The sequence below is a fragment of the Cynara cardunculus genome (genome assembly GCF_001531365.2).
Source record: "Cynara cardunculus var. scolymus isolate 2C chromosome LG 13, CcrdV1, whole genome shotgun sequence".
Taxonomy (NCBI): domain Eukaryota; kingdom Viridiplantae; phylum Streptophyta; class Magnoliopsida; order Asterales; family Asteraceae; genus Cynara; species Cynara cardunculus.
In genome coordinates, this window is record NC_037540.1 from 171,988 (window position 1) to 196,565 (window position 24,578).

At 35.0% G+C, this 24,578-nt stretch overlaps 2 protein-coding genes across 8 annotated transcripts; one reads left to right on the forward strand and one right to left on the reverse strand.

The window, feature by feature from the left end:
- Positions 1–3,800: 3,800 nt before the first annotated feature.
- Positions 3,801–13,200, forward strand: LOC112525108 (calmodulin-binding transcription activator 4). 4 transcript variants are annotated; one of them, XM_025135068.1, is made up of 14 exons: positions 3,801–4,089; positions 4,980–5,105; positions 5,214–5,329; positions 6,051–6,139; positions 6,314–6,359; positions 7,259–7,700; positions 7,987–8,028; positions 8,098–8,144; positions 8,452–8,536; positions 8,639–8,862; positions 10,388–11,058; positions 11,759–12,329; positions 12,456–12,749; positions 12,898–13,200. In XM_025135068.1, exons 1-14 carry the CDS (start codon positions 4,077–4,079, stop codon positions 12,970–12,972), a joined length of 2,841 nt encoding a protein of 946 aa, XP_024990836.1. In that variant the 5' UTR covers positions 3,801–4,076; the 3' UTR covers positions 12,973–13,200. The 4 variants fall into 4 exon arrangements, with proteins under 4 accessions (XP_024990836.1, XP_024990835.1, XP_024990838.1 ...); XM_025135067.1 differs by having other exon boundaries at positions 7,987–8,144; XM_025135070.1 differs by having other exon boundaries at positions 7,987–8,144; positions 10,889–11,058.
- Positions 13,201–13,751: 551 nt separating this feature from the next.
- On the reverse strand, positions 13,752–20,563 carry LOC112524475 (histidine kinase 3). Of its 4 annotated transcripts, none has more exons than XM_025134301.1 (12): positions 20,121–20,563; positions 19,474–19,889; positions 18,983–19,249; positions 18,721–18,890; positions 18,412–18,624; positions 17,301–17,487; positions 17,155–17,206; positions 16,845–17,074; positions 16,661–16,759; positions 15,501–16,576; positions 14,684–15,018; positions 13,752–14,197 (listed from the first exon to the last, which is right to left on the reverse strand). In XM_025134301.1, coding segments are annotated over exons 1-11 (2,955 nt in total). In that variant the 5' UTR covers positions 20,122–20,563; the 3' UTR covers positions 13,752–14,197; positions 14,684–14,774. The 4 variants fall into 4 exon arrangements, with proteins under 4 accessions (XP_024990069.1, XP_024990071.1, XP_024990070.1 ...); XM_025134303.1 differs by having other exon boundaries at positions 20,117–20,563; XM_025134302.1 differs by having other exon boundaries at positions 17,301–17,344; positions 17,438–17,487; positions 19,474–20,563.
- Between the last annotated feature and the right edge of the window lie 4,015 nt (positions 20,564–24,578).

The window sequence follows — 24,578 nt, forward strand, 5'->3', positions numbered from 1 at the left end:
TTAAACTAACGATACCCAAACGACCATTTGACTTAGAGCTCAAAATTTTCTCCCAAGCAACCCAATGTAATTTTTTTCCATCCTCCTTAAATCCCTAAAAAAACCTTCTCCTTATAGATTCCAAAGATTTTAACACTGAGTTGGGCGCTTTGAAAAGAGAAAAGTAGAACAACGGAAGAGAAGATAACACCGACTGGATCAGAGTAAATCTTCCACCTATGGAGAGGCAATGTGACTTCCAATTTGAAAGTTTTTTAAAAAATTTAACTTCCACGACAGACCAAGAAGCTTTTTTTCTTCATGTTACCACCAACGGGAAGCCCCAGATAAATGAAAGGAAAGGAAGAGACCTTACACTTTAACATAACTGCCATACTGTTGACCTCCGCCTCCGAAACTTCAATACCAAAGAGATTGCATTTGGATAAATTTATGTGCAGTCCTGAAACGTCATGAAAGCAATTAAGAATATTAGTAAGAGTTACCAAATTCTTACGAGACCACTTTCCAAAAATTAAAGCGTCGTCCGCAAATTGAAGGAGAGAAAGATTTCGATTAGACTTCGCAAGCCGAATGCCCTTGAACAGCCCCTGATTACAAGCAGTCCTGATCATGATCTATAAGACTTCCCCCACAAGCAAAAAAAAAGAAACAGAGAAAGAGGATCTCCTTGCCTTAGACCCCTTTTCATGTAAAACTCATCAGAAGGCGTTCCGTTTATCAAAATAGAAGTAGAAGCAGATTTTAAGCAACTGCTAATCCAATTGATCCATTTCTCTCCAATACCAATTTGCTGCATGGTGTGAAAGATAAAGTTCCAGTTTACCGAATCATAAGTCTTTTCAAAATCCACTTTGAAAAGAAACATTTTCATATTCTTCTTTTTGGCGTGATTCACAATTTCATTTGCTATTAAACAACCATCGAACATTTGCCTTCCCGGGATGTAGGCAGATTGATTGCCACTGAAGAGCTTGCTCATAACTTTCACCAATCTATTAGCCAGAAGCTTAGCAATTATTTTGTACATGCAACCAAGTAAACTGATGGGCCTAAAGTCCGAGATATCCAAGGGATCTATTTTTTTAGGAATCAAAGCAATGAAAGAAGTGTTACATCCCCTGGAAATCCTGCCCGATTTTTCAAAGAACGTAACTGCATCAACTATAGACCTGCCAATTACTGACCAGAACTTCTTAATAAAATTGAAATTTAAGCCATCAAGCCCAGGAGCTTTCGACCCATTACAAGACCAAGCAGCCTCCTTTATTTCCAAAGCAGAAAAAAGCGATCCCAGAAAAGCGGCATCATTAAACGATAATTTAGAGAAGAGAGGGCTGAAAAACTTTGGCCTAGAGGAGCAAGGTTCTTTGAATCTGTTAGCAAAGTGCTGTAACAAAACATCTTTGACGACCAAAGGATCAGAGTTCTAAATCCCGTTACAAATAATCCCTTTAATTTTATTCCTTCTCCAATGCTGATTAACAACATTATGAAAAAACTTGGTATTTTCATCCCCTTTTAAAGCTCACTTAGACCGCGATTTTTGATTGAGATCCAACTTTGCACGATTTTCCAAAAGCATCAGTTCAAAAATCCATTCATCTCTTTTTTGGCAATCGACTGCAAAAATACCCCCCCTTTTCAGCTTTAGAATCCCAATCAACTAAAGCTTTAAAAATCTCATCTTTTCTTTTTGATTCACTGGCTAAAATTTTTTTTGACCACATTCTCAAGTCTTTCTTGAGAGCTTTAACTTTTTCCTTAAAGACAAAATCAGCAACCCCATAAAAAGAGCTTGAAGACCAAGACGAAATGACCACTTTTTGAAAATCATCGATACCCAACCATGAGTCAAAAACTCTAAATGGTTTGGGCCCCATATTAAAGTCATTAACTTTCAAAAGAATGGGACGGTGATCAAAAATATATCTATGTAAGACCTGTATGAAAGGATCTTTCCAAATAGAGAAAAAGTTAGAAGTTACCAGAAATTGATCGAGCTTGCTCATCTTAGAACCATCCTTGCTAAATCGGGTGAAGCGTCTGCCACAAAAATTAATATCGAGAAGCCCAGAAGATGAAATAAATTATTGAAGTTCAAAGCCTCTTTAGAGTCGAAAATTGATCCCATTATTTCTTCAGGATGCCGAACTGCATTGAAATTCCCCAAAATCACCCAGATAACGTCCGGAGCACTCTGAATCACCGAGCTAAGATCCTCCCAGACTCTTGCCTTTTAAGTAATATGCTTTAAGAAGCAGTAGTTTACGTATAAAGAATGGTTTTTAAAAGTTTATGTCAAATACTTTATAATATAGTATAGATATGTGTATCAACGAAAGTCCACCATGAACACCCACATACCAAGGCACAACCCCTAAATGGTTCATTTAATGCTCAAGGACCGGTGTTTATTAAGTGAGTTCATTTTCCATGAGGCTTCTATGTGAGACATACAAACCAAGTTACAACATATAGTTATGGCAGCTTTTCGTGTTATGATACCACAACCATTAATTAGCCTTTACTCGTCTAACATTTTAGCAATCTTAAGAAAAAGAATTGAGTAAGACTATCAATTACTTCACTTGTACTTTCCATGCCTGAGTCGCTAGGCTTGTTAATTATTGATTACAATATATATTAGCAAGGAAGGTGGTAATAGCAAGGGGTGTGAAAAGTATTTTTAGTGGCCCTTAGACCTTATGTCAAGTTTCAATTATTTTGTAGGTGTGTGATGTTACCACAACCAGTCAAGAGTCACATCAACCACCCCCGGTGAAGAGAAATCATGTCGGCAAAGATGGTGGTGAAGGTTACATCCAAATCCAATTCACCGGAAAACAACAAAAAGACAATGAAATGGGTCATGTGGTGAAGACCAAGAAGTTGTTTAGTGCACATATTCTGCACGTGTCACTCACGATTCCATGGTATTCAAATTTCTATCCATTTTATCATTTTCTTTTCGGTTAAATTTAAATTTATGTAAATCATGGACTATAACAAGTATCTATTAATATTATGTATAATTATTTGTTTTCAGTTTTTTTTAACAATTAGTAAGTTAAGTATATATATAATTTATATTCTTGTAATAAATCATTCTTATTTATTTATTTATTTATCATTTAATTTAGTGAGAGACGTCTTCTTATCATCCCAACTTAAACAATCGATATGGGACCAAAGGTTTTATTCATTGAGATGTCAAAGTTGCAAAATGCAAAAATAAAATATATTATTTATTTAAGGGTGTAAATAAAACAAAATATAATTATAATTAATTTTAATTAAGAGGGCAATAATTAATCGTTATCCAAAATCTCTTGAGACAGTCGGCTGACGCTTCCACTCCTAACTCTTAGTTGAACTTCTCAGGTTATTCGCTTGTTTGTTTGTATACAATTTTCTCCTCTTTTTATTTTGAATTTGATTTTGTTTGTTACATCTGATCTTGCTTCCGTCTAACTTTTGTTGGTTTTTTTAATAATTTTTACTGTCTAATTTTTAATGGTTTTTTTAATAGTTTTACGGCTAACCATTTAACTTTTATTAGGTTTTTTTTTATTAGTTTTACGACTAGCCGTTTAACTTTTACTAGTTTTTTTAGTAGTTTTACGGCTAGTTGTACTAGTTTTCTTTAATAATTTTACTGCTTTTAGAAAAATAGATAAGAGTGGTCGACTTGATTTTGATAATACTAATTTTAAAAGATCATTAATTAACTTCGATAGGAAAAAGATATATATATTTTTTTGTTTGCCGCAACCGTTACTCCGTTCCGGCCTCGTTCCTTCGCCGGACTTTCCCTCTCCCCCGACCACCTACCGCCTTCTCTAAGTCAACAAAATTTTCTGCTTCTTTGTTTATGTTTTTGTGTTCCTATCACTCCTCTTCTTCATTATCCAAAGTCTGCAACGTAATTACCTTATTCAAAGCAGCGATCTTAGTCTCTCCGTCGCCATCAGATCTCTTTCCGGCCTACTCTGCACTTGTCTGGCGGTGTTCACTTATTTTGAAGCTCCCTATTCGCCCGACGAATCAGAATCCCTCACTCTTCTTGTGTGCAAATGATGACGTCAGGTGAGATTTGGTTTCCCCCAAGTTATTTCAAGTTTTTTTCATCCTACTAAGTTGTTGAGTGCTGCTTGTATCCATGTGATTCATATATGGAGCATATGTTTGTAAATTGAGTTGTTGAAAATTCGGTTATCATACTTGATTTAGTTAATATCCATGTTCAAACTCAAATGCTTTAACAATTTTAGTCACACACAATTAGAACCATCAATTTGTGAATGTAATTATGATGTGGTGATTTAAGTGATCAACAATCTGCTAGAATATATGGAGAATTTTCTAATATGACGCGGGGGTTGACTTGTGCTGAATTTCATATCAAATAGGTAGGTTGGAGGTTGTTCCTATGAACCGAATAACTAATTCAGTAAGCAGTTTTTTGTGTTCTGCAAGATGTTCGCATCCATGTTATTAGTGTTGAACCCAACAACCATGTTTGTGATATTTATTAGTCATCAATGGCCAAAAGATATTCTTCAATGATTCTGCGATGAAGATATTAGGCCAGGGCTCTTAACTAGGAGTACTATTTTTACAAGACATGTTTTCTATCATTGCATTGGAGGAGAGTGGTTAGCTCCAACCCTTGCATATTTGCAAGGGAGAGGCTAGTAAGATATCACTTGATTGTTACTCATTTGAGCTGTTACTCCCTGTCTCCTGGGTGTGTGTATAACAAGCAGTTGCATCACTTCCATAACTTTCAAGCTAGCTACATATTGCTAAGTTATTTCCTGGAAAGGATAAATGTTAATATAAAATTGTGACAAATTAAAGTTCCACAACTATCCTGTAAACAACATATACCTTTTTATCAATAACTCTTTGGGATCTATAAGGCCACATTTCCTAACTGTGAGGTTCTACGTCTTTCTTTTGATTTCAATTCTCAGGGTATAACATCATGGATCTCATTCGAGAAGCACACATCCGGTGGTTAAAGCCAGGGGAGGTGCTCTTCATACTTCAGCATTTTGAGGAAAGCCAGCTTACCCATGAGCCCCCTCAAAAGCCACCCAGTAATGTTCTTCATTTCTACTTTGGTGTTCATTTGTTGAAAAGATATATGTCTGCTACAGTTCGTTTGCTGATATCATTATTATCTTGTTGATTGAATGCTTCTACAGGCGGGTCTTTGTTTCTCTTTAACAAGAGGGTCCTTCGGTTTTTCCGTAAAGACGGTCATAGTTGGCGGAGAAAAAAGGATGGAAGAAATGTTGGGGAAGCGCATGAACGGCTAAAGGTTTTTCCATTCTCCCTTTTGATGCATGGTTATAGTTCTAACGCCTAGGAATCAAATGTGGATTTAGTTGAGATTAGGATCTTTTTGAAGCACTAATGTAAATAGTCTTCAGCTTTGTTGAAGTTTCTTCAACATGATAAGATCTGTTTTCACCCAAAAAATTATTTGTACACACACAACACGTATATATATAAAGAGAGAGAGAGAGGCGAGTTGGATTTACTGGTTTGGTTTGGTTTGGGTTGGTATATATGTCTAGAGAGAGAAGAGAGAACTTCTATAACGAATCTTGGTGCCCTCAGGTATTCATGCATCTGTCAATTCCAAGTTTCTAACTGTAGGTGTTCTAGTTCATTATCAGATGGATATGCTCAAGGGGATGGTTCTTTCAGTATAAATTACAAGATGTGATCTATCTGAATCTAACTTTTTACATTTTGTCTACCGGTTTTGTGCAAACAATTAGGCAATAAGTCATGTTCTGAGTTGCACGAGTTTCGTACATAAACTGAAACATAATACCCTCCACTTCATTGTTAGGATATCAGGCTTCTTATTGATGTAATGCCACATTCTTCCGAATCATGAAAGAGTTGATTGAAACAAAATGACCTCATGACTTGTACTTTTAACTCTATTTCCCTTATGTGTTTTCGGTCGTATTTTTCTTTCATTTCTGATTTAGTTCAATATATACCAATTTATAGTCTTTTTTGTATAGGTTGGAAATGTTGAAGCTCTAAATTGTTATTATGCACATGGTGAGGTGAATCCAAACTTCCAGAGGCGTAGTTATTGGATGTTGGATCCGTGAGTATCTTTCATCCCTTTGTGGATCTGCTTATCTCTATAACATACTTTTGCTTTAGTTTACAGCTGGCAACTTAGTTTTAAGAAGAATTTGGCACTGAAAATTGAAACATTGATCTATATTTCAAAAAAAATATACTGATAAGACTGACATTTCTTGATCTTATGGGACAGGTCAATGGATCACATTGTACTTGTTCATTACAGAGATATAACCATGGTATGTCTTGTGATTATGGAAAAAGCAGAAGTTCTGACAAATGATATTCCCTTCTTATGTATATCTATTCCCAAATTTCTCCACGAGAAATCTGTATGTAACTATATTCATTTGCACGTTGAGACACTTAGGTTAAACTGCTGTAGTGCTGTTTATCTTTATTTTCACTTATGGACTAGAAGTTGCTTTTTTTCATATAGGACTCAAAGTTGCTTTGCACACAACTGCTTTATGAAATTATGAATTCCCATCTGAATTCATATATGCAATTAGATGTTTTAGCTATCTACGTATGCATACATATATATTATAGACTATATCTATGTGCACATGCAGGCACACCAAAACACACATATACACATAACAGTAACGTAACTGATATTTGGACAGCCTACCTATAGCAGAACAACTAACTCTAAATTTTTCCTCTTTATGCATATAAATAAACGTAATATAATTGGTAAAGCTTTTATAAATACATATACGTGGAGGGAGGTTCAAGAGAGAACCCCAAAAAAGGAGAACAAGGGAACCCCTATCAGCTGTTAGATCTAAAAAACGATGGCCCAGATTCGAATGTAATTTCCCCCCTATAATCATGGATTTAGTTTTGGCAAAATGTAACCGCCTCTGTTGTGCAACGTTTGATTAAAATAGATGGATGGTTCGGATGTGCTCTCTTGTTCTCCTTTGTTCTCCCTTGAATCCACCCCTGTATGTATGTATGTATGTATGAAGATCCTGTTTTTAAACTGGTTTGTATCTGTCATATTTGTATCTGAAATGTCTTTCTCCTGCGGACTTTCTGCTATGTTATTACTAAAAAAGTGATGGTAGTTTGTGGGTGTTGTTTTAATTTTTGAGCTCCTATAAAATACCAGTTCCATTTAAATTTGCAGGGTGGGCATAGTGCTGGACCCATTTCAACAGTGTCCACAGGATCTTCTACTCTTATTCAGAGTTCCAACTCCTATGTTACTCAGTTTACTCAATCTGCTGCTGCTTTTAGTCAATTTCGTGAACCTTATGAAAGCACCTCTAGTCCCGGTTCTGTAGAAGTTAGTTCGGATGTAGTTATTAAATCCAATGGGACAAGTCCCTTGACTTTAGCAGAAGTAACTGAGGAAATTGGCGGTTCACCCAACTTTGAAATTGATCAGGCTTTGCAAAGGATAAGGGAGCAGTTGAGTTTGGATGAGGACAACTTGAAAGACATCGGTGCATTCTATAGTGAAAATGAGATTTCAAATGAATCAGGGATTACAGTTAATGAGCAAGATTATGGTGGATCTGGAGGGATGCATGATGGTTCAATCAATTACACATCTGAACAATATCCAGGTTTGTTTCCTTTCTTTGGCAAAATAATTGTCACAGCACGGATGTATCATGTAATCTCATTGTGAAAATCACAAAGCTAATTGACCAGAGCCTTGCTGTAGGAGGTGCACTCATTTACAGTGGTTTTAAGATATCCTCTTGTAACCTCACATCTATGTGACATGTGTATTTTCACTACTATGCTGCTAGTTTTGTCATTTATCAATGCATCCTCTTCATCTGCATTGTATTCAAATCAATGTAGATAAAGCCGAACACAAATTAATCGTGGCAAGAATTTGTGTAGGTGAGTATGGAACAGCACATCAGTACCAGCAACAATCAGAGGGTGAATTTTCTATTACAAGTCAACAAACTTCAATTTGGGACGATGTACTAATATATAATGGGAATGCAGTAGGTGATGGTTCACAAAAGAATTTTGTGTACCCTTCAGACAGAAATGTAAGCTTATATCGATCTTCTTCTTTGAGTATTTACCTTGATTCCACTTCAGTTGTTTACTGTTCTTTTCACCAGTACATTATATGTGTTCTATACGGTTCTACATCTTCAGAACATGGCTCATCGTTGACTGCAGCCGAATCTGAGTTACAGACATGCATGTATATAGAAGCATGCTTAGAACCCAAACTTTTCGCTATTGTGTAATGGATTAAATAATACTTATGATACCATCATTTGTCACCTTTATCTTATTTGTTCAAGTTCCATTATTTTAGTGCATTTTTAATTTGTGTCATGCACACAGGGAGTACTGCTACCTCAACCAAGAAGAGATCCAGTGGAAGAGCAAGAGAAGTACAATTATGGATATACAAGTGCAAATAATGACTGTAAGTCAAGCATTTTATCCAACCTGTTGATTTCAATATTCTAAATAGAATCTTCACAGTCACGGAACTTTGAAACCTGTGACAACTCAATTCCATATCCAGCATCCATATTGTTGCCTCATGAACTTGAAGATTTCAAATTTCCTGCATATACCCCTGCAAGAAATTTGTCCGACAGTTACCCGGACTTCTACTCCACGATGTTTGGGCAAGGACAGGGTGGAATGCCTCTCGAATCAGCTTCAAGTCTAACCATTGCGCAAGAGCAGAAATTTACTATTCGTGAGATAGCCCCTCAATGGGGCTATGCATCTGAGCCAACAAAGGTATATTCATTGAAGTTATATAAGGATTTTTTTCCTGAGTTACCTGTGTCTGTTCCTTTATGATAGTTGCAAATATTACCTGGCAAACTTAGCCTATTTGAAACAAAATCAGCCCTTTTGAGCCATGATTTTGAAATCTGGGTTGCAGTGAGCAAAACATAAGTTAATGGGTAAAACAGCGCATAATTTGGTTTCTCAAACTAAAACCCAACCTATATACCCTCCTATAAGTACACCTTCATCTGTCAACATGCTATAACCTTGCCCCCACCCCCTACCCTGACAAAACTTGAATCACCCACCCATTCCCAACCTCTAATCCTACCTCTTCTATCCCCCTTTAATCACAATTTCCCCCCCATTCCATGCACACCTGACACTCCCTTTTCAACTTGGTTGATGAAAAAAATTATTATCTCATATGTTTTCATCCCATAAAAATTATAACATCTACCTTTTGACATATATGGTCAGGACTCCTTTAGAAAAGTTGAAGTACTTGCATTTAGAGAGGAAATCCATATTTAAAATAAAGAGTCAAATATGTAACTTGCTTTAACTTTGAGGCGTTAGTAAAATTGTTGTTGTAGATTATAAAATAAGATCATGTTAAAATAAAACACATATTTAGGATAATAAATTATTATGAAAATAAAAAGGTAAAATATCATGTCCATGTCAAATTTGAGAATTACAATTTCTTTTGAATATCTTAAATAAATAATTAACTCGTAATAGCTTTTTGCACTTCCCCCCTGCAAAAACAAACTTTATCTTTTGACTTTCCAAACAATTTTTATCATTTTATGAAAAGAACTTAAATGTTCACAATATCTTGATTTTCATATATAATTTCTTTTATGATGCTATAAATTTCAGTTGTTACATACGTCAAATAATTCAATACTTTGATATATTTGTTAGTTTAATAAGACTTAACATTATTGTTTTTATGTTATATGCATGTTCATGTCAATATCTTTCGAGGCAATAAAATAGAAAGCGAAATGGTAAAAAGGAAGGATAAAAAGGGGTGCTAAAGTTGAACGGGTCAACACAACCCATTTGACCCGTTTATCCAATCCAACCCAGTTCATACATTTTCTCATCAACTTCACTGCTTGTCACATCTGAATAATAGTTTCTAATTGCATTATCAATCTTACTTGACCAATTACTCACCTGTGTAATAATAAAGTTAACAAATTATAAGACAATCTCAAGCTTGATTAAGTTTGAAAGCAAGAGTCAATCTAATCTCCTTGCTGAAATTGCATTCGTCTTTTGTTACAGCATGCTGGTTCAAATATCGCTTGTTTGAATGTCAATATACACAAATTCCAACTATTAAAAATGTTGATGCAGGATTTGGAACTCATCAGCCCTTCCCTTCACACACATCCTGATTTGTTTGTAAATCTTTCTCATATAAATAGGGCTGTGAGGGTAGAAAAAGACAAAAAATGCTATAGGCAAGTCAAAAAGTCAACACGGTGCTTATATATGTGCATGTTTCTTGATGCAGGTACTGGTTATTGGGACTTTCACATGTGATCTAGCCAAAAGAGAATGGTACTGTATGTTTGGTGACACAGAAGTTCCTGTTGAGATTATTCAAGAAGGAGTCCTCTGTTGTTATGCTCCTCCTTGCTTGCCTGGAAAAGTTAGTCTTTGTATTACCTCTGGCAATCGAGAATCTTGTAGTGAGATCAGGGAGTTTGAATACTGTGACAAACCAAGCAGTTATATACATACTAATCAAACAGATAAAAAATTCAGTAGGAGTTCTGAAGAATCATTGTTACTTGTCAGATTTGTTCAGATGCTACTATCTGATCAAGTTAGGCATAAAGAAGGAAAGACCAGAATTGATCTTCTGGTCAGTTCAATGGCTAGCGAAGACTCATGGTCTCAAGTCATTGAGGCTCTTTTAGATGGAAGTTTGGCATCATCTAACACAACAGATTGGCTCCTGGAAGAACTTCTAAAAGACAAGTTGCAACAATGGCTTTCTTCTAGATTGCAGGATGAGAGTGCTGTTCCAGCTTTGTCCAAAAGAGAACAAGGGATAATACACATGGTTTCTGGGTTGGGATTTGGATGGGCCTTGACCCCAATTCTTAACTCGGGAGTTGGCGTAAACTTTCGTGACATTAATGGCTGGACTGCGCTTCACTGGGCTGCTAGATTTGGAAGGTAAGTCATCTTATTTGTATATTTGGTCTACCCTTTTTTATGATTAAATTGATCACAGACAGAATAGTGTAAAGATCTGGCATTGCAGGTAATCCACTTGAAAAAATATGCATTAGACTTCCAAGAAGCAAGAGCTCCACATGGCGGTGACTGTCACAATCTACTTATATGAATTACATTTCCATTGCAGGATAATAATATCAAAACTAGAACTATATTTCACTGCAAATTAAATAAAACATGGCCAATATGTATTTTTTTTTTATCTACATACCCATTCAAGTAGTTTCAGGTTTGTAGGAGTCTAAAGGTGACCATTATACAACTATTTTACTGATAAATATTTCTCTGCTTTAAGTTATGTTTTTTGCAATGTCTTCCTATTGTCACTTCCATCTGGACTTTCACGTTGAAGGCAGTAACTTCAACAAAGTTTTGCCAGTAAACATTGTTGACATTATGTAGTCCAACATATAATGTTCTTCCTTTTCATCGTCCATAAGAGTTTCTGAAGGCATTAATCAGCTCCTAACATGACTAGTCAACATAGAACTATGTGTATGTTCTTCTAGAATCTTCTAGACCGCAAATTATGAGTCTCAATATGTTGCTGTAGTGCTTGATGTGTATGTGTGTGTGTGTATTTCATGTTTCCCAGGTGCAAAACCATGAATTGATTGCTGTTCATGTACTGTAATAGGGAAAAAATGGTAGCTGAACTCCTGGCTTCTGGTGCTTCTGCTGGAGCAGTTACCGATCCAAGTCAACTAGACCCAACTGGGAAAACCCCAGCTTCTATAGCTGCCACATGTGGACACAAGGGGCTCGCAGGTTATCTCTCAGAGGTGTCACTAACCAGCCATCCAACCCTCAAGCTGCAACAAAGTGAACTTTCTAGAAATTCAGCTGACCTCGAAGCAGAAAGAACCGTAGATAGTATCTCAAAACTAAATCTTGTTTCAGACGAGGATCCTTCTCTTAGGGACACCTTAGCTGCTGTTAGGAATACAGCACAGGCTGCTGCACGCATACAATCTGCTTTCAGGGCACATTCTTTCAGGAAGAGGCAACAAAAAGAATCCACCAGATATGCTACTGGAGACGAATATGGCATTCTTCCAAGTGACATCGAGGGACTTTCAGCAGCATCAAAGTTGACTTTTCGGAATGGAAACGATCATAATGCTGCTTTATCTATCCAGAAGAAATATCGAGGCTGGAAAGGCCGCAAAGACTTTCTTGCACTTCGCCAGAAAGTAGTGAAAATTCAGGTGACTTGCTTCTCTCTCTCCCCCCCATCTGTATTCACATATATTAGGAATGATAATCACACACATCCACAGTAAAAATCATAGAAAACAAGAAAATCTAGTTCTCATTGTTTTTGTTTTTGGCAGGCTCATGTAAGAGGTCATCAGGTACGGAAAAACTATAAGGTTTTCTGTTGGGCTGTTGGTGTAGTTGAGAAAGTTGTGCTGAGGTGGCGTAGGAAGGGAGTGGGCTTGCGGGGATTCAAGCAAGAACTGGGAACCCTTGATGACGGTGAAGATGAAGACATTGTGAAGGTATTTCGGAAACAGAACGTGGATGTTTCTATTGATGAAGCCGTCTCGAGGGTGCTCTCCATGGTGGACTCTCAACAAGCACGTCAGCAGTATCGCCGCATGCTTCAAAAATATCGGCAAGCCAAGGTGGGCCCTCTTCATACAGCACCAATATTTGTATCTTATTTCAGTCAGTTGTTTAAAGATTCAATGATGCGTCTTGTAGGGACATTTTTAGCATCTTGTGTCTTCACAATCTGACGGCATTCATTGACAATTTTGGGTAATTATGCAGGCTGAACACGAACGTTTAGAGAGCGAAGCAGCCTCAACTTCCGAAAATGAGGAGTTAAATAAGTTCATTATGTAGAAGAAAGAAAGAAATGTTGGATGAGTGTTATTAACATGAATGATTCATGAGTTTGTTGTGTATAAAGAGATGGGGGGTTTAGTATGGTTTCGGAATTGGGTATGTATGTTGTATTAAGTGTAAGTAACATAAATGGTTTTCTTATTGTATCTGAATAGGAGGGAACACTAGCGTCTGTTTTTTAGCAGCTTAATGAACTTAATATGATTCACAGTTTATTCAAGCAACAATACATAATTGTTTGATGATGACTTAATGATATAAAAAATAGTTTTTTCAACAAGTTTTTAGGGAGATGTGTTATACAGAAAGCCAAACTTTTTCGATACTTGTCCCTCAATTAAAAAAACATGTTTATTCTCATCTATAGAAACACTCTCCCAATCTATACAGATTAATCCACACAGTCTGCTTTATTCATATAGGATATAATAAAAAAACCCAACCAAACAGTCCCTAGTCTGAATTATTGTTCATTCCGTAAAATGGAAAACGAGGATTGAATTTATTGACCACAAGCAAGACTTTTAATATCTAAGCTGCAACCTCTTTTGTGAAATATATCTAAAGATCGTGTATCGTGACGTAACAGGGTTGATACAGATAAAATTTGGAAGTCTAACAACCACATCATGGAAATTACAATTTTGGCTGGTTTGTCTTTTACATAATGTTATTTGTGTAGACCGAGTTGCAGGTTACAAATAAAACAATGAAAAGAGATGCATTTTTAATTTATTAGCAGTGGATGTGTTGCAGTAACTGAAGAGCGAAAAACGAAGTCTGCAAATCTTATGTATATACACAAATTTACCAAACAATACACTTTTGGTGTCTAAAACCAGCTTCAACCTGAAAGAAAAGTGTATACTACTACATACATACATACATACATAAATACATTCGTTCGTTCATTCATTACGTGTAACCGTATTTATTTTTCAAGTCAAGGATATATACCGTCACCACACATTCATTCACTCATTCCTCCTCCTCCTCCATCGACTACTTTAAAGGCGAGGATCCTCTCTTTGAATTATGTATCAGCCGAAGAAAGGACCACCAACAAACTTCCCATCTTCTGATGACAACTAGAAAATAGAGATCAAAACTACATGGAGCCAAATGAATTGGTTTTCTGTATCTAACTCGCTCTACAAAACGAACAAATCTCCACCGATAAAATCACTATGTACACCAGTATATCCTTCCCACAACTACTTTCCTGAAATTATAAAACAAGAATCTTAAATACACACTAAATAATGATGGACAAGTCTACACTCATGCTGCTAGGATGGCATAGCCTTAAAAACCGCCGAATCGGAAAAATTGGGTGCTATCATATAGGTGCTTATACAACAAGTCTAGTAAATCCCTTTTCTGTAACCCTTCATCTTGAAAAAACAAGCTATTTTGGGCAAAAACATGTGAAATCCAATGGGTTTTTTTGTTGCATTTACATTGCTGTAATAGTTTGTCCAAAATCACTTGCTCTTGCAGACTAGTGTATTTTTGCATTTTCGAAAGAAAAGTGGTTAGTTTCTAACAAGAAGCCAAACACAGACAGTTTGAAAGACCATGAGGATCCTAGGAACAACGAAAGTTGATCAAACTACAGCTACTATACTACTGTGTGTATGTGATTATTGATGCATCGTAGATCAAAGTTTTGCAGAATGATGAAAAGGGTAGAGGGTAAGGAACTTACCCTTGCGCAGAACTTGAACCCCGTTCCCAAAATGCCTCAAAAAACAGGCAGGCAGGCACACTCGTAGTTAGTTTCGTAGGGTGGAGGAGGTTCATAGGAAAAATCTTGAAACTTCTTGATAAAGTTGATTTGCTTCAAATGGTTTAGAGACATAGCCATCCATTCCAGATTTTAGGCATTGTTCATGTGTAGCTTGAATAACATCAGCAGTCATGGCCAAGATTGGAACATGCCAGTTTGAAATATTCGCATAGTCTTGCAATAATAGTTTCCCGTGTTGGATAAGATTATTCACATTGTATTCCATCTCACGAATCGTTTTTGTTGCTTCAAACCTGCAACCAAACTCAAAATGTAACTAATAAACGTTAAAACTATTTCCGACCATTTTGTCAAATATACAAAATACCCTTTGATAATAATACGAAATAAAGGAATCTTAAACGGCTTTGAAGTACTATTACGTAAATTTTGAATTTAAATGAACAATTTTCTTTCAGAAGTGTTGTAACATAAATGCTACATCTACTCTTTTTGCATTAGATAACGTTTCTTTTCATCAATACATTCCTTTGCTTACTACTTATTATTGGAAGGACATTTTAAATAACACTAAATATTCTAAGTATCAAAAATCCTTGAGAAATGACCCGGTCTAGCCCATTCCTCGAATGTGGTCAATTTATGGGCCAATAAAGAAAGGCAATGTCGCATATCCATGAATGGTTTGACTTGTGAAGTCATAAAAATAAATATGAACTTAAAAGTCAAAATCTTGAATATAATCAATAGTTTCAACATATGAAAACATGCTTACCCATCCATTTCGGGCATCTGGATATCCATGAAACACGCATCAAAAGAGTGAGGCGGCTTTAGCAGGGAAATAGCTTTCCTCCCGCTATCCGCACACACCACTTCCGCTCCATATTTCTTCAACGCACCCGCAGCCACTCGTAGGTTCACATTATTGTCGTCCACCACCAGTATTTTCCTTCCCACCAACAGCTTTGACAAAGATAGTTTCGGGACCTCTCCATTTCGGGCGGTACTTTTATTACCACCCATCGCTCGTTGTAAAGATGCAGCCAACATGCTGACCCTTAACGGTTTAGTTATGACGGGTGGGCAAGAAATGCCACGAGACCCACCAATCGAATTCGCTAAAAGAAACAGCTTCCAAGGAATCTTGTGATCTACTGTTCTTAACTTATAAACAAACACCGCCGACGAGCTTAAATCTTTATCCCAAACTTCCTCTTCAATCAGGATCATGTGGACCACTTTACTTCCATTGCTCAACATAGAGAATGTGTTGGTCAAATTTGGCACAATGTCCACGTGCATTCCTAGCCGTTGGATGTGATATCTTGATACCGCAGCTCGTACGGGCCTGGGATCCACGATGATCGCTTGCATGCCACGAAACTCCGACTTTGACCAAGTGTTGACTTGCTGCTCACTTGGATTCGAACAGCCATTGCTGAAAACAGCAGTGAACGTAAAAGTGGACCCAACTTTTGGGATGCTAGTGAACCCAATCTCGCCATTCATTAGGTTCACCAAACACTTGCTGATGCTTAGACCAATACCAGTTCCTCCATGTATACGGGAAATGGAGGGACCCACTTGCATAAACGGAGTAAAGATACGAGATTGTGCTTCTAGCGGGATTCCAACACCCGTATCCTCGACGGATACAATCAAAGTAATATTATCACATGGACCCACCATTTGACTCGAGGTTCTGAACCCATCCCAGCTGCGGTTTCTATCAGCCACAGGCAGTCCACTTAATGTGTCTTTCAATGATGGTTCAGTCTCTACACCTATCGACTCCATTACTTCCTCAACAAGATGCACTGTTACAAAGATGTGCCCTTGCTCCGTGAACTAGCCATTAAATCAAAACGTAAGTCCACTGTTATTATTAGCATTATTATCAGAAAACAAACAGAAAATGTGTCCTACTCCTACCTTAATAGAGTTACCCATGAGGTTTGTGATGATTTGACGAAATCGCCCTGGATCACCAATCAGCGTTTCTGGGACTTTCTCAGATATGTAAACTGCCAACTGTGATTATGCACGGGAAAGGAAAATGAGTTCAAGTTCTTCAATCAGTTAAAACTCATGTCTAATAATGAGATAAGATGCTAACCTCAAGTCCCTTTTCTTGCGACTTCCCTGAAAATAGTGACAATACGTCATCTAGTATAGCCCGAAGATCGAAGTGGACGGCTTCGAGCTCGAGCTTACCAGATTCAATTTTGGCTTGATCAAGAACCGCATTTATAAGTGAAACTAGAGCTTTTCCACTAGCTTGAGCTGTTCTAACATAATCTTGTTGTGTTACATCAAGAACAGTGTCCATAAGCATATCCAGCATCCCTTATTTCCAAACAAGAGAACCGTTAATTAAAATTCTAAATGGAAGTCAAAAAAACCAAAATATTTGTGAAATAACTTACCAAGAACACCATTCATTGGGGTTCTGATTTCATGGGAAACATTAGCGAGGAACTACAGAAAATTCAAACGTAACAACGATTTAGGACAGTTAGTAATCATAAAAACCGACTTGTAAACATTCATAAAGTTGGGCAAACAAAAATACCTGAGATTTGGCCACATCAGCAGCCTCTGCGCGTCTTTTGAGCTCTGACATTTCAAGATAGTCATCTTCAACTTTGGCTATTCTATTTACAGTTGCATGAAAGATATGCCCAACAAGCAAGGTAATCACAAAGATACCAAAAGAAGTTGATAGCGCTAAGATTTGCCACGGTTGTTTTTGTTTGAATCTGTACCACCAAAAAAGACATTAATACTCTACAAGTCCCAATCTATCTCTATATACACTTATGTATGTATGTATGTATGTATGTATGTATGTATGTGTGCGAAAACATATAGCCCTACATAGTTTCAAAATTAGCAGACACACATATCTTACACTTCAAATAATTTTTAGCTAAAAGGCTGAAAAATTAAACATACAAATGAAAGGCCTTCTAAATAAAGAAAATGCATAGACAATCTTCCAACTCGAGTGTTGTACCCCTTTAAAGTAAAACATAACTCGGTGATTTTGAGCATAAGGGTAATTTTGGGAAAAAACATATTTAGCGGAGCATCAGATCATGAAAAAGATCCTGTCTTTATGTGTCATCATAGTATTTGCATGCTGGATTTAGCAAGCACTCATGAGAATGTCAAAAAAAACTTCAATTTTGAATACATATACTTAAATGCATACATACATATATATAGGGTCAGGTTCGGGGAAAACTGCAAAAAATGAAAAACTGAGGAACACTCTGGTAATGTTTATTTGGACGGTATGCACATGTGCATACAGGTAATTTGTAAGCAATTTGTCCGGTATGCACATGTGCATAAAAACCAAGAAACCGCTTCAATTACGTGTATGCACGTGCATACCATCTAGATGAACGGTTACTAGGGTGTTCCTCGGTTCCTTTTTCTACTTTTTCCAAGTGCAGGATAACCCCAAGGGGTTGGGGAAGAGGACCGAAACATGCCACTAAAAATTCGGAAAGTGGGTTTTTATGATCCGATCACGAATCATCTCCAACTGTCCAAAGATGGAAATCTTTGGAATTCATTTTTTTATGGTTTTCCCCTGAACCTAACCCTATATATATATGTGTGTGTGTGTGTATATATATATATATATAGAGAGAGAGAGAGAGGTAATTAATCACCTGCACTGCATCTCGTGCTTTCTTGAGGGATCGCCAAAATTGAGAGGACTAACATGGTGCAAACCGGTGTCTGAGACATTAGTACCATACATACTGATCGGATTTGATATATTAGTCGTGTCAAAGACATTCACATAGATGGTTTGTTTGCTTGCAAGCTGCTGAAGTAACTTTTCCACCAATGATTCGATATCAAATACTCCACCAAGGTAACTGCTCAATTGTCCCAATAACATCACGTCACTCCTACTTACTAAATTTAGCAACAAATAATTATATAAACCAATGAAGTTGAAGCAAATTAGTTACCCATCAGTTGCCTGGATCCTTTCCTCTAGAGTGGCGTTTGAGGGAAGATCTCGCTTATAAACAGCAAATGTCAATATGACTCCAAGCCGGTTTGACTTTATAAGATCCAAAGGGGCGGTCAGAACCCCTTTTCCTAATGCCCTAGCTCGCAACACATTTTCACGATCTTCCTATTGAAAACAAACAAACAAAACAGAGATTAAACATTCCATTCTTTCTTTTTGAAATAGTAAATAGGATCATGGAGTAAAGATATCAATACCTTTCCTGACATCATATCAAGCGAAATTACATGAGCAACGGTATCTTGTGCAAAGATAACAGGGGCATATTCTTGTTGAATTGGGGATGGCTCCAATTCTTCAGGATTATACTCATCTTTATTAACTGGGGTCATCTTCTTTATGGTCCATCCTTGTTGCTTCTCAAACTGTTCTCTTTCTGAATGAAGTACCCTTACAGCATAAGCCACCCCACTTGTAAGTGGCCTCTCAAAAGCAGTTCTTTCTGTATACTTAGCAAAGGTCTCCTGTTAATTAATTCCACAAAAAAAGACTGTTAACCATCTGGAGTTTGATTCAGACATTAAAAATTGTTCAATTACAAACTCTAATTCAACACAAATAACCCAATTGAAAGATCACATAAGACAGCAAAAGCCATGATCTTGAATTAAGGAACAATTAAGCACTTGAAATGGAAAGTAGCCATTTTTATACCTAAATCTAAATGAAGGAAGGAAGAGAAGAGTACCTGATCAATTGCTGAAGGTTTTTTGCCATGGTGGAAAGTTGAGATCAAAATAGACATAGCTTGAACATGATTCATGCTGACATTGAACTGATCTTGAAGCATCCTAGCTCTTTCATCACACATGTTTGCTAGTGTTTCTTTCCTCTTCTCCATGGCTTGAGATCTCAAATACCAAAAGAACCACAAAGAAACAATTGTACCAAATGCAACCCATAAGATCAAAAGCTTCCTCCACCATGTCTTTCTAACTTTTCTTGAACCAATATATTGATAGTAGTGATGATGGATCTTGGAGCTGTTCCCTGCCAAGATCTCGAGAAATTTCATCCAAATCTTCCGAGTACTAGTACTGATTCCAATAAACCCACTCTTAGGCTTCATCTCTACACCATTAGTGAAGCAATTCGTCGAGATCACTGATAGAAACGAGCAACATAGCATCAAAAGAAGCTGACCCACTTTTAAGCCAAATCCAATCAGATGGATAAAACTCATCCACAGAAGTAAACTAAGAGAAAAAAGGTTAAGTTCCCAAAACAGTAGATGTAAAATAGGAAGAGGGTTCGACTTATAACAGCTGGTTTCTCAAGAATATATACACAAAAATTAAACTAAAAAGAAAAGAAAAAGAAAAAGGGAAAACCTACTGTCAAATCTTTATAAACTGTCTAATCAAGGATCCAACATGAAAAAAAGGAAGGTTCAAACTTGGGAAGAAGAAGATTTTAGCACTAATCTCTAAACTCAAATAACAAAAGACTGATTGTGAAACAAGATGAGTGAGGGAGGATTCTATCTTATCCGAACCACAAGTTCGCGAAAAGGGGGGGTCAGACAGTAAGAAAAAGGGATGAGAAATCCCAAACACACCAACAAGATAATCAAGAAGCAGACCTAAATTGGAATATAGGATTATGTTATCCTGTTGAACCAACCGGTATAAACCCAGATGGGAGGATCGACCCAAAAGAAAAGATTCTTGGAAGAAAAAAACCCAGATGTGAAATAGGGTTTAGCCCTAATTAATGAGTAATTATTTGAAGGGTTTGACTTAAGATCTCAAGCGAATCATGGATCAATGCGGAAGGAAAATGATAAAAGGGAGGGAGAGAGAGAGAGTTGCAAAGCATCTGTAAAAGCAAAGATGAGTAGAATATGGTTGTAAAAATGTCCCAATACCATTATCTATATCCGCAATCCATCCATCCAATTCCACCCTCCTCTAAACAATTCCAAGTTATTAACTTTTTTTGAGTTCAAACTTATGACTCTATTCGGTAACATCATTACAACTACAAAGCCTTCAAAACAACAATTAAAATTTTTAAATGCAATTCTTTTACAAATGCAATTCTTTTACAAATGCATACACCCTATTATCTTATAAATATAAGGTTATTTAATTATAGTCCAATGAGGGAATTTTTTGAAGGGTTAGTTGAGTCCAAAAATTTCGAACACTATTTTTCAAGGTCCATAAAATTAGTTAAATTGTATATAACTTGATGATTTAGAAACTTACGATTAACAACGAAAATAATACAATAAAAGATTACAAGAAATAAGTTATACGAACCACAAAATATGTATCTTGCTTTTAGTTTAAATATAAGACTAAACTTTGCATTTTGTGTGTAGTGTTTCATCAATTCTTTGTTTCATTAAATCGATGGATTGGATGTAGAAGAGCACATGTTGAATTTGATAATATATATATAGAGAGAGAGAGAGAGGTGGAGATCCAAACGAAAACCTCTGTTATTTACGAGAATGAGAGAACAATCTACTAATTGTCCATTAAGGTTATTTTCATTGTGTTTATAATATATTCACCTTGTGTGCACATTTAATTGTCCATGTATATTGCATAAGATAGAAGATGATATATATATATATATATATATATGAAATTTGAATTTTTTTTAACATCAATATTTATCTAATAAATAACATAAATTATATAATTGATTATCTTTAAATTAATGCTTTATGATAGATCTTATGGATTATAGAGTTTCAAATAATTAAGTCTTTATATACATCTATGTTGATGATATTTTAGTAAAAAAAAAAAAAAATTGATGATGAGGAGGATGATGGATTGGAAAGTCTAACGCAAAAACATGTCGTAGGGTTTAAAAAAAAGGAAGGTTGGTAATATAAGAGGGGAGGGTATAAAAGAGAAAAGATGGATGATGAGTAGTTGAAGATGGGGAGGTTACCTCTCAAGAAAGTGTTGCTATTATTCATTAACAAAAAGCCTTTCGCTTCCCACTTTCTTGCCTTCATTCCCCAATTTTAAATTCCACACCCACAAACAAAATTACTACTTCAAACCCAACATCAATTTTATTTTTACTTTTGAATACATATTTATCGATTTTAATTTATTTTACCCAATAAGATTGTAATTCATCAAAACTTTACCCTCTTTTTATTATCTCTCTCACTCATTCTTTCAATTATCTATCTCTCATAATATATAATATAGAAAAACCAGACAATGGAATGGATGCAATATATATTTGTGAAAATAACAAAAAAAAAAAAAATGTTTTATATGAAAAGCTTTTATATACATGGATATGTATTGATGTATTAGAAATAAGTGTTTGATGAGGATGGAGGAGATGAAGGGACAACAAATTCATTCATATTATCTTATTATTTAAACTAAGAAAAAATGCAATGAAATTTAATAATTGGATCATGACTCTTTTTAATTAGACACAAACCTTCACATATTTCCTTTTTATCTTTTGAATCTTTGTAACTTTGTATAATTTACAACACCTATCACTGTCATTGCCATTGCCATTGCCACTGTCATCATCATAATTTTCTTCTACTATTAATTTAATTGTTGTTTTAGAATTCTCAAATAACAGATGTATGGCAAGTCCAGTGATTGTTATTCTTAATTTAAGTTAAAAGTATATATCATTTATGATAATAATAAGAAGAAGAAGAAGAATGAGCAAAATTGTTTGAGTGGAGAAATAATATAACTATAATTATAATTTATGATTAAAATTAATTAGCGCATGCATTACGAGGATGGAGATGGAGTTCGTCTCACATATATATATATATATATATATATATAGAGAGAGAGAGAGAGAGAGAGAGAGAGAGAGAATTGAAATCATATAATACCAAACTCTTTTTTAACAACCACTTAAAATAACATTCAACATTTATAATAAAACACTATTTTAAATGTCCGGAGTTTTTTTTACCTTCACAGTTTTTTGATGTAAAGTTTCAATGTTATTTTATGTACAAACCTCTATTCACCAACTAGAAACAAGTTATACATTTGGTTACTTCACATGGTTTTGGTATTTAATGTGGGTATATTTGGTCTTGCTTTTAATGCATAGTAACTGATAGTTATATTTTTCAATTATTTCATGATTCTATACACTTTTCAATTATTCCATGATTTTATCCGTTATGATCATTAGACGATGGCTGAAAATCCACCTGATCAAATTATTCTTGATTGCAGCAAACTATTCATGCATAAACATGTTTCATGAATGACTAGATGTGTCCATATGCATAGGATGAACATACGATTCATCTATTGACATATCTATTCATATAAAAAACTTGTGTTCGTAGGTATGTACACAAAGGACTCATTTAAACTTGCTCACAATGTTTCTAGTGTATAAATTAAACAGTCAATTGATTTACATGTTTTGCTAATGTAATAATCAATAAATGGACACCGAGAACAAACTTGATTCCTTAAACAATTCTTTTGTATCGTTACCAAAAATACAGTTGTTTACTTGTATTCACTCTTGTTTTCATAAAAAAAATCCATCAATCAATTTAATCCGTAGATCTTAAAGATTAATGGTCAAGATCAATTCACATAATTAACACTAATTGTTTGGTTAAAAAACCCAACCCCATGTATGTGTGTGTATATATATATACACACATGTATATGTATATAGGAAAATGTTTATTTGAAAAGTGGTAAATGTTTGAATTAAAGAAATTATCTTAACCCTTCATCTGATCAACATTTTACGGCTTTGACAAACTCTTAAAAATCATTTTTTGTGCATGAGGTACTGTTTGTTGATACATATTATTTAAAATTCAAGATTACAAGTAATACAACTTACTAAAACTTTATGTAATTAATTGGAGACAAACATAATCAAATACAGAATAAACATCTAATTTTTAAATATAAAAATCTAAAATATAATTATGAAAATCATTGAGTTTTAACAGAATACTTAAATATTATCTTTATAAAAAATTATACTAAATTAAATTATAATTATAATTTGAATTAACGAAATTGCACAAAAAAACGAGAACGTTTAAATAGTTAATTTAATATTAATATCATGAACAAATATTGATTTTTTGAGGARTCATAATTTTTGAAATAGACACATCATCTGGCCGAGGCATGGGAAAATCGATTTCTATTAATATCAATATATTTTTTCAAAATTATATTTTATTCAAAAATAAAAAAATTATCGTTTTCTCAAAACCACATAAAACCGTATTATATCGTCAAAGACAAAAAATAAAATGAAACATTCAAATCGAAATGTATCTTGCTGCATTGCACGAATACCCTTCTTGTTATGTTATAAAATATTTGAATAAAACTCTTAAAAAGTATTTTTAATGCATTAAGTACCATTGAATGATACATATTACCTACAATTTAAGATTACAAGTATAATGCATGAGTATAACTTTTTAAAGTTATATGTTTGAATTCATATAACTAATTCATAAACATAATTAAATACATAACAAACATTTCATTTTAAATCGAAAAAATCTAAAAATATAATTAGAATAATCATTAACTTTTAACGAAATACTTAATTATTATTTATGCTATATTATAAAGTATTTGACAAATACTCTTAAAAATCAATTTTTATGCATGGAGTATTATTTATTGATACATATTACTTAAAATTCAATATTACAAGTAATTTTACAAAAATACAACTTATTAAAACTCAATTTTTAAATTTGTGTAATTAATTGCAGATAAATATAACTAAATATAGAATAAACATTTATTTTAAATATATAAAATCTAAAATATA

Coding starts and splice junctions, on each gene's coding strand:
- LOC112524475 (XM_025134300.1), bottom strand. CDS start 19,968: ATGAGTTTTATCCATCTGATTGGATTTGGCTTAAAAGTGGGTCAGCTT. Junction 18,891..18,982: donor TTGATATGATGTCAGGAAAG/GTATTGATATCT, acceptor TGTTTTCAATAG/GAAGATCGTGAAAATGTGTT. Junction 18,625..18,720: donor AGGATCCAGGCAACTGATGG/GTAACTAATTTG, acceptor ACAATTGAGCAG/TTACCTTGGTGGAGTATTTG.
- LOC112525108 (XM_025135067.1), top strand. Junction 5,106..5,213: donor GCCCCCTCAAAAGCCACCCA/GTAATGTTCTTC, acceptor ATGCTTCTACAG/GCGGGTCTTTGTTTCTCTTT. Junction 8,863..10,387: donor ATGCATCTGAGCCAACAAAG/GTATATTCATTG, acceptor TTCTTGATGCAG/GTACTGGTTATTGGGACTTT.